The sequence below is a fragment of the Alosa sapidissima genome, chromosome 12 (assembly GCF_018492685.1).
Source record: "Alosa sapidissima isolate fAloSap1 chromosome 12, fAloSap1.pri, whole genome shotgun sequence".
Taxonomy (NCBI): domain Eukaryota; kingdom Metazoa; phylum Chordata; class Actinopteri; order Clupeiformes; family Clupeidae; genus Alosa; species Alosa sapidissima.
In genome coordinates, this window is record NC_055968.1 from 9,053,803 (window position 1) to 9,064,421 (window position 10,619).

The following is a 10,619-nucleotide window of genomic DNA, read 5'->3' on the forward strand; positions in this document are numbered from 1 at the left end:
TTTCATATGATAATTTGTATTATTATTATAACTTTATAACTGTAAAATATTGATTTTCATTCTGCAATGGTACAATGTTGCCTGGGGGCAAAAACTGTTATGTATGATTTTTGTTAAGTATGATACTTGTAATGCATTGAAAACCAGATAAATATTTTTGTGTTAGTGTTCTGTTATAAGGATAGGTGTTTTAAATTATTAAGTTAGCTTTAATTCTTAAAAATAGGAATTTTCACTTTTACCATTATGGTACAATGTTGCCATGAGGCAACACATCTTAAAAATATGTAAAAATTAAAAACATTCTAAATGTTTTTATTATTATTGTTCTCATCATCATCATCATCATCATCATCGTATTTAACCAAAATTAAAGAAATGTTTTAAGTTTACAGCATAAAACACATTCATTCTAATTGAGGTAATTTTTGACCCCACTCATATAAGAGTGTAGGTGTTGGTAGGTCATCTAAGGGTTAAGGAGGGAGGTTTAGCCTACCTAACACACATACAGGCCTACTGCACAGCTATGTACCAGCTAGCTACCATTACACTCAACACCAACTCATCTACATCCATGCTGGGTTTGAGACGCTCGTCCAGTCTTAACAACATCGGAGTGAGAGATTGACTCGCATATCTGAACTTTCTACTAAGCGTCAAACAGTGTACTTTACACCCAGTAATCCTCAGCTTAGGACTGGTCAAATAATAGGATTGGTTTCCATTACATTACATTACATTACATTTGGCTGACGCATTTTTAACCAAAGCGACTAACAACATGGCAAACAGTTTAAGTTTTAAAGCAATTCTTGCAACCATTATAGGACAATTTAAAAAAGGTAGAGTAGAATAAGTGCATCAGTGAGTACTGATTTTAAACAGTTGAATGTCAGTTCTAGACAGGGGGTAAGTGCTAGGATCAGCAAGAGTAGGCCTAGTTGTAAGTAGTGCTATGAGAGGAGATGTTCTCTGAAGAGCTGGGTCTTCAGGAGTTTTTTGAAGATGGAGAGGGATGTCCCTGCCCTTGTAGGAACTGGCAGTGCATTCCACCAACGAGGAACAACAGATGAGAAAAGTTTGGATTGGCCTGAGCGTACCGGTGGCAGAGCTAGACGTTGTTCGTCTGAGGAGTGCAACGGTCTGGAGGTAGCATATGTCTGCAATCCGAGATCCGTGCTGAAACCAAGGGGTCATCAGGTGGAAAGGACAGATAGAGCTGTGTGTAGTCTGCATAGCAGTGGTATGAGAAGCCATGCGAACAGATAATCTGTCCCAAGGAGGTGGTGTAGATAGCAAAGAGAAGGGAGGCCAGCACTGAGCCCTGGGGGATCCCTGTGGTGAGATAGTGAGGTGCAGATAGCGGTCCAAGCCATGATACGTTAAACAAGTGTCCTGTGAGGTAGGATTCAAACTAGGAGAGAGCAGAGCCGGAGATTCTCATGTTAGAGAGTATAGAGAGAAGGATTAACCGTGTCAAAGGCAGCCATTAAGACAAGCAGAATGAGTACTAATGACCGAGCGGTCGCCCTGGCTTCCTTTAAGGCTTCTGTTACAGACATCAGTGCCATTTCGGTAGTGGCCGCTTTTGAACCCAGACTGATTTGGATCCAGGAGGTTGTTATGTGAAAGGAATTCAGAGACCTGTTTGGAGATTGCTTGTTCAATAACTTTGGATAGGAAAGGCAGGAGTGAGATAGTTCTCGACTTGAGCAGGATTGAGAGAAGTTTTCTTAGTAACGGTGTCACCCAGGCTTCTGGAAATGTTAGAGGTTAGCGAAGCATTGATCACATGTGTGATAGCTGGTACGATGGTCGGGCTGATGGACTGAAGTAGGCTCGTAGGTATAGGGTCCAACGGGCATGTGGTAGGACGGCTACATGTCAGGAGTCTAGATACTTCACTCTAAGAGAGGCGCAAATGCTGAAAAATGTTCCAGCAACCCCCAGAGGTAGTAGGAGTGCAGTGTCCCATTGTGTCCATTTCTATTGTGTGTTCTGCCACTGCACACTCAAATGGCCATGACAGACACAGGTGTTCAGAGAATAGAAACTTTAATTGCCACACAGCAATGAGGAGATGCTGGCCTGATCTTATGCAGTCTGCAAGATCAGGGTCGTCTCTGATACAGTCTGTATTGGAAGTCAGTGGCTTGTGTACGCTACGCTGCACATCTGGAGATCAGATCACCACCCTGACCATGCACTTCAAGAAAAAAAAAAGAAAGACCTCAATTGGATGGAATATGATAGCTTTATTTTAGGAATGTTATATATTTACATAAATTAAAAGGAAGGCAGAAGGGCAATAAAAGACAGCCCTTGTATTGGCATTTCTCTGAATCATTCATTCAGTGTCTAGAAATTCTACAGCAACTGTTTCATTGAGGTTCTCAGGCCCAAGCCGCCAGTGTTTTTCTTTCTTAGTAGATATCTGAAGAACGACAAAAAAAAAAAAAAAATTCTTTTAAAGCTTTGTTTTTATTTCCAGTAGGATTCCCTGGTAACTGCAAAAGAGAGCTAATGCTTGTACCTCGTCATCAGACTCTTCAAGTGTCAAGTTAAGTAGAGTGGAGCTGTTAACGTGGCATACCTCAACAGCACTTGGGTCTACGGAGAACTGAGGGATGGATGGAACACTCTGTTACATAACAGCTAGTAACAGCATGTGACAACACTTCAAGTCTTTGCCTCACAGGAACGCACATAAGACTGTTGAAAGGGGAATATTGTTACATTGGGGGGGGGGGGCACCCACCTACCTCCTCCTCCTCAGAGAACTGCTCTCGACCAGGCTTGCACAGAGCGCTGAAGCTTTTCCTCACGGTTTTGTCCTGTAAGAGAAAACCACCACAGCAAGTTTACTGGATTGAACAGTCCCATAAGGAAGCAATGCTGATTGCTGCTGTCAAACTATTTTCTCGTGTGTGTTAACTTTTGTGTATAAAAATGCTAATTTCTTTGAGAAAGCGGAATGCCACCAGTGAGTGATTTACATAGGATTTCTATCTTTATCACCATAGCCTACTCACCATATCCTTGTTAACAAGAAACATACAAACACTCTTTATCCTTCAAGTGTTTGCCTGGAGAATGACAGTTAGGCTACGTATGTTTGCACTACACACAAAAAAATAGAGCGTATCTCTCTTACTTGCAGTTTAAGTTAGGATAATATGCACAACACATGCAGAGCATAGACATTAGAAAGCTAGATATCATATTGTCTGTTGAGTTCTATTAGGTGGCATAGGCTAAACACCTATAATGGGCAACACTGGACGGCAATCAGACACCTGTCCTGATGTCCAATCAGAGACACCTGTGTCTCCATTGGCTTCCAGTGATCGTTGCCCCCACCATGATGGTGGCGCTACTTACATAGGCTAAGTTCTGGAGCCCAATGCGGTATCTAGCTTTAATATATATGATGCAGAGCGCAACAGTTCTCCTTCCAAACAAACAAATATAGCAGCTAGCTCCTTATTGGTTAATAATGTGCCAGGCTTCACAGAGGCCAATAATACACTGCAATACTATACTTTAACCAGCAGGTGGCAGTGTTTCTTCACATTCCTTTTAAGATAATTGATACCATGCTGAGTTCATTGAACACTAAATTAACAAATTGCATTGCTGTGTGGTGGCTTGAGCTGATATGCAGCTCAGCTCTGGAATCAATTTCCAGATGTCATCAGGTGCTCCAATCATAGCAAGGTGCTTTTAGTTAACTGATATAACTAGAAAATGTAATTTCGAGGAAATTACCAGTGCATGAAAATATAAACATACTGTATATTAACATAAAATGCCAAACAAGCTTTTATTTGGAAACAGTTGGCAGGAGTCATAGTTGATAACAACTGACAGTTGAAATGGCTGCTGAACAGTTAAATAGTTGAGTATTTAAATAGTTAAATTATTTAATAGTGAATTATTGTAGTGAGGACATTTATTTTGAAACAGTTGTGGGCAGAGGAAATAGTAGTCTTAAGAGAGCCAGATTGTATGCATAAAGCCTGAGACAGAGTATATAGTTTAAAAGTTGAATGTAGATAGTGTAATGGATGTTGATAGACAGAAAGTTGAATGGATGTTGATAGGCAGATTGTTTAATGGATGTTGATGGATAGTTTAATGGGTGGATGAGTGGATAGAAAGTTGGATGGAATGTGCCTTATATCCTTGTAGAATGGAGAGACACAGAGAGAGTTGGCCTAGTTAAGCAGAAAGCAGTTGATGCAGGTGCAATCAGTTTAACTGGCCCTTTGATGGGTCCTAATAGTGAGCAGCTGGAAGTTGATACAGGTGCAAATCAAGTTAATTAGTCCATTGTGATGTCATAGTGCTAATGCAAAGTCTATGGGGAAAAATAAGCTTGTTTTTTATTAATATCTCAAAAAGTATAAAGTTTACAAAAGTGAAAAATACATTCCCCACGTGTCCTTTTCAAGACCTACGACTTCGGATAACAGAACAGTGCATTTTCATGCACTGTATTTGACTCTCTGCTCTGATCCTCTTAAAGGGACACCAGGCAACATTTTCGTGTTAATTAATCATCTTCGTAAGTCGGTATATGGTTAAATGACTCATTACGGGGCGAATGAAGGCTCTCTCGCCCGCCCCTGCTGCCTGTAGGAAGAATATCCCACTTGCAAGTTCGGTGTATCCTACCCGCCGACCGAAGCAGGATCAGTTTACAGCACAGAGGCAGGCTAACGAAACACTAGAGATTGTTGCAAACGTGTGTATAATGGCAGAGCCGGCGAAGAAGCATCGAAAACCCTTGACGGAAGACACAAAGAAAAGGAAAAGAGCTTCAGACCGAGCGAGGGGGAGTTTCGTAGAGAAAAAGCATCAGGCTTGCCTGGTGTCCCTTTAAATTGGGTTCTTCAAGTGTTTTGATGCACTTCACATTTTAAAAATCTGAGATGATGTGTGAGAATTGTGCTATGTAAGCCTGCCTTGTCTTGTACGTGGGCTCCAAAAACAGTTAAGGCGCTCGGGGAGCAGTGAGGGGTTAGGTGCCTTGTTCAAGGGAACTTCAGCCTACTGGTTAGCGCTTCGGACTTGTAACCGGAGGGTTGCCGGTTCGAACCCCGACCAGTAGGCACGGCTGAAGTGCCCTTGAGCAAGGCACCTAACCCCTCACTGCTCCCTGAGTGCCGCTGTTGTTGCAGGCAGCTCACTGCGCCGGGATTAGTGTGTGCTTCACCTCACTGTGTGTTTCACGGATTGGGATAAATGCAGAGACCAAATTTCCCTCACGGGATCAAAAGAGTATATATACTACTATACTATGAGAAAGTATTGCTTAAGCATCCTCTTCTAGTCGATAGCACACCAATAACTTATGGGGTTGCATAAGGTAACTGGTTGTTACCTGTTGATTGTTATAATGTATGATAATCAAAGGAAAATGTTGAAAACTCTTGATGCAAGCATAAAAAGCAAAACATACAGATATTCAGTATGCTGGTACTGCACCTGCTTGATAGAACCATCACATAAATGTAATTATAATTATTATTATTATTATAGACTTAACTGGAAATAGCTACATCTAAACTACTCTGCATGTAACACCTCACTGGAAATAGCTATATCTATTTATTCTATAGACACAAAGATCTTAAATGTTCAATGCTAACCCTGATATGAAAGCATCAATAATGCTGACAAAGAACATAGTTGATGAGTGTTTATTGCTATAATTGTGTCCAAAAGTATACTGACCAGGGTAGGAATTTCACGGCGATGGCCGTGAGGCCCCTTTGAAAATCAGAGGTTTACAGGCCACGGTGGCCTTGGTGCCCCCTTCTTTCAATATTCTGCTTTGCGTCCTACTAGCGATTTTTATTTAACCTGTGGCCTGTCAAAATAATCTTAGCATTCACAGAGCAAATTAATTTAGTCATTTACGCAGTGGAGAAAGTGGCAGCGCAAGAAAGAAAGTGCGTCCAAATTCACCCATTCTCATGTTGAACTACTCGCGAAGTAGCCTATTCATCACACAGACACCATGTATCACATGAAAGAGCTTTTTCTCAGCTTTTAAACGATGTTAGCCGATAATTGCTGTGTTGAACGGTTCGCGAGAAAAGTAAATAATATAATTCAATTTAATCATACATTCTACTGAAGGTGTTGCGTCCCATGATCTCCATACCCATTCATCTCGGTGTAATACTTTACGAACCCTTCTTTTAACACATGACAACCCATATATCAGAATAAACAGGAGACCTTACCGAACACAAAGGTGTAAAGCAGTCCCCTGTACAGTTAGCCGTTCCAGAGTAATCCAGTTTTGAATTTGCAGTAAAGTTCGACATACATGGATGTCTCCAAATTTGGGCTTTAAGTTTTACAATGTGTTTAAATTGTTCCACATAATTTCATAACGGGCCAAATACAAAATAAATGTTACAAATATCGCCTATATATTGGTAAATCAGAGGACAGCTGACTAAGAGTTTGTAAAAGTAGCCTTAATGATCACAAAAGGCTAAGCATGCATCTAGGCTATTTGAGTTTCTTAAAGCTGAGCTGTGCTTAAATTGTTCAATACATTATTTCATAACAGGCCAAATATAAAATAAATGTTATATATAGCCTAGATATCTGTAAATATTAGATAGTCAGATGATTTACAGTTCTATGTAATATGTCATGTTTTCATTTCATGTTTTTGTAATGTTTCATACAGTGATGCAGGTCTACTGCAGTGAATAGGCTAAATACAACTTTGATAATTTTTATAGCCTACTACTAATAGTTAACTTTGGCCTTGGTGCCCTGACATGTGGCCTTTGTGCCCCCCACCAAATATGCCCAACTGAAGGCCAAGTGGCCTTGCCCCCAGAATGGTGAAATTCCAAGCCTGATACTGACTAACAAAAACCAGCAGATTTTTTTTACAATTACACAGCCAATTTATGTGTTGGCATCTAAACTTTATTACAAAATTATTGATATTTTAATTAAATGAACAAAATATGTTCAGTTACAAGAAGTTACAAGTTACAAAGACTTGAGCAAACAATTTACATGAATCCTGAATAAATGAGAAAATACCTGTTGAATGTCACACCTTAGTACGGAGTATATTGTTCACAAAATCCTCAGAGGGGGGGTCAAAAAAAGAACATAATAATTTCACCATGGTGTAATGAACTCAATCATTCTTCTACTACTTCCATACATTTACCACAAAGATGATCATATAACTTCCTATGACAGAACAAACTGAACTTAATTTGGAGGGAAACGTTCTGTCAATCATGTCAGATCTAAACATCTACGATCCATGCGTCTCACACAGAGAGCATAATTTAAAGAAAAAACAGGAAGAAAAAGGGAAAACAAACAACCATACAAGCATCCACACACATACACACACACACACACATCCCAGTCCAGTCTCCGTCACTGTTTCTGTTGCATGGCCTCCTTGCGGGCAGCATCCTGCAGCAGCTGGGTGTCCACCTCGTCTGCGGGCAGCTGGACGTACCGCACCACCGAGCCGCGGATGAAGCAGTTCTTCACTGACAACTGGACAGAGTGAGCAAGCATGAAAATCCATCACACACAGACAGACACACCATACACACGCCATAGTTTGTATCAGCATCTCATTTTCTCTTGACGAGGTATGCTACTACACTGTCATTTCAAATTTTTGAATGTTAATGTAGAACAGATGTCAAACACAGCATAGATTTTGCATGTTGTTAAATGTAGAACAGGCCCTCCTGTCTAAGAACAAATTACAATTTTACAGAGCAGTAAGGAGCACTGACATGGTCATGAGCAGTAAAACATGTAGGCACTTTTGGTCTAAAACTTGTGAAAGGACCAAATACACGGGAGGCTTTTAAGCCAGCTCATTTATTTTAGGTGAAGCATCAGCTCTTCTATAATAGTTTGCTCCTTACATGTTCACTCCGACACTAAACATATTGTTTGCCCAATAATAACAAATGTTGACACACGCATAAGTCCTTCTACATCGTAACGTGCTGAATCACTAGGTGCAACACCCAACCAGGTCCGTGTAGATACTAATTACTAGTGATGGCAGTCTGACACTGAAGCTTCGATACGTGCTTCAAACCATTAACTACAATCGGGCCCGTCGCTAGAAGGCAAGCAAACCAAGCAATTGCTTGGGGCCCCGAGCTGGCCAGCCATTTCATCTGTCAGTTGTTATCAACTATGGCTTCTGCCAACTGTTATCGAATAAAAGTTTGTTTTGCATTTTATGTTAATATACAGTATGTTTATATTTTCATGCACTGGTAATTTCCTTGAAATTACATTTTCTAGTTACATTAACAATAGCAGCAGCTACAACACTTGGCTCCACCGGAAATAAATGATCTGGCTTAAGAGCCTTTTGTGCATATGGTCCATTATCTGACATAAAAAGCAGAAAGATCAACAGGATCAACAACACACACTGATATAAGTATTGTGTGGACATACCAATTAGTGTCTTTTGGCAATATAATTGACAATGTCTTATTTTTAAAGTTTGCCCTATATTTTCACCAGATGGAATGAATTTCAAAGTTGATACCACAACTAGCTGCCTCTAAGAAAGATTGCAAGGAATATTGAGGCTCGAGTGAGAGAATGGTATGTGAATAATATATTGGGATTCTTAAATATGAAACTGTGAAGGAAACATGCCAAACACAAGCGTCCATAAACAGCAAACACTCTTCATGTGCTGTACAGCAAACAGCTCAACAACTTACCATGTGTGGATATTTCTCTGGGTCAGTAACGCTAATGTCTGTCAGCTTGATGTTCAGATACTACATTTCAGAAAAAAGGGAAGATTCAGAGTCTGTTAATGTAAGCCACAGGAAAATGTTCTGTAAAGCTGTCTACATATTTAAGATCTGGAGTCCTACCTGGTCCACAGAGTGAAGTGTGCCACATATACTGCAAAAGATGGGCATTTGTTTAAAAACATAATCAAGGGCATCAGTGGTTTTACTTGTATATTATTGTGTTTGGTGCAATTGTTTCAATTACAAGACGTGCCACTATAATAGTGCACATGTCATGTACCTAACGGTTAAGTGTTTAATCACCTCAGGTCATTCTTGAGCTCCACCACGACGTCCTTGCCCACAAGGGATTTGAAGAAGGAATAGAATAGCTGTGGAGAGAGGATACTGACATGAGTGTTTCGCTGTCAGACACAGTGGTCTTTTTTAACGATGACTAACGCATGTTCACACAAGCACCCAGACATGAGCCAAACACGCTTTTGGTGTACACACTACAGTCGACTGACCCTACACAAGCTAGCTGATAAAAACGCTAGGTACTTAGTGTGGATCATGATGAACACTATTCTCAGAGCGCTAAATCAACGATAACAAATCACTGATCTCACCTGGCCTAATTGTTGCAAGTATTTTCAACTTTCATCACCTGCAATTCAACACTGCAATCCTTGATATGGATGACTTATCAATACCAAATTGTGCCTAAATGTTAGATATCTCGCTAGCCAACTAGCTAGAGAAACATGACAATGAATGAGCAGCTTCGTCGCATCAAGTGAGGTTTATAGAAAACAATCTGCTCACTGGTAAAAACAAAAACAGACTAAAGTTACATTGGTAACATTCGATTTTGCCCATAAAGCCCCTACAAACTCAAAATTTACGTTTTACGCCTCAAACATGCTTTATCTTACCATTTTCAAACGCTTTCTCAAAGTCGCATCAGAATGAACTCACACCCGGGAATAGTGTAGTCAAGTTCTCATTGGCTAAGTGTGCTAAACGTCATCAATGTGAGACCAACATCAGTGTGCCCTCTCTTGTGCCTCATATCCATGTTTTCCGAGGTGTTGAATTGAAAAGACATGTTTTCTATGTTTGTGGACGTAGGGAAATGACCGACTCATATACTGTCCAAACGGATACCTCATATAGTTTAATGGCAATGGGCGTTGTCACCAGCGGTTGTGGACTTTTCCTTGGATGGCATCTCAGGGGACGTATGGGGACTGTCATCATGACAGCTCTTCGGCATAAAAGTGGAAGCAGTTTTCGTAAAACTGGCCTCTTGGGTGAAGAGGTAAAGCTGACACTCGTAGTACGAAAGGACCTAAACATGGGCAAAGGCAAAGTAGCAGCTCAGTGTTCCCATGCTGCTGTGAACGCATACAAGGAGCTTCAGAAAAGAAACCCGAATCTTCTTCAGCAGTGGGAGTTTTGTGGCCAGCCTAAAGTGGTGGTCAAGGCCGACAATGAAGAGTCTCTACTTGAACTTTATCGCCAAGCCAAGGAATCAGGCCTAGTTGTCAGTTTGATCCAGGACGCAGGGAGAACCCAGACAGCCCCAGGTTCAAAAACAGTTCTTGCTGTAGGACCAGGGCCCGAAGGTGTTGTAGACAAGATCACAGGACATTTAAAATTATATTGAATGTATTGTGCGTGTCCAGGATTCACACCTGTTCGACTTAACGTCATACCTTTAAATGCAATAAAGTGTTATTTTGTCAGCGGTTAAATGGTTATTTTTCCGTGTATCCACCGTCGTTATACGATGGGAAGTAAAGCGAACATCTCTCTGCAACCTGTAGG

The 10,619-nt window shown here is 40.7% G+C and overlaps 2 protein-coding genes across 2 annotated transcripts; one reads left to right on the top strand and one right to left on the bottom strand.

The window, feature by feature from the left end:
- Positions 1–6,941: 6,941 nt before the first annotated feature.
- smx5 lies at positions 6,942–9,843 on the bottom strand. The gene is made up of 5 exons (XM_042111748.1): positions 9,725–9,843; positions 9,111–9,178; positions 8,928–8,958; positions 8,769–8,828; positions 6,942–7,560 (listed from the first exon to the last, which is right to left on the bottom strand). Exons 1-5 carry the CDS (start codon positions 9,725–9,727, stop codon positions 7,435–7,437), a joined length of 288 nt encoding a protein of 95 aa, XP_041967682.1. The 5' UTR covers positions 9,728–9,843; the 3' UTR covers positions 6,942–7,434.
- On the top strand, positions 9,810–10,540 carry LOC121724859 (peptidyl-tRNA hydrolase 2, mitochondrial-like). Its single transcript, XM_042111744.1, has one exon. It carries the CDS (start codon positions 9,925–9,927, stop codon positions 10,456–10,458), a length of 534 nt encoding a protein of 177 aa, XP_041967678.1. The 5' UTR covers positions 9,810–9,924; the 3' UTR covers positions 10,459–10,540.
- Positions 10,541–10,619: the final 79 nt, after the last annotated feature.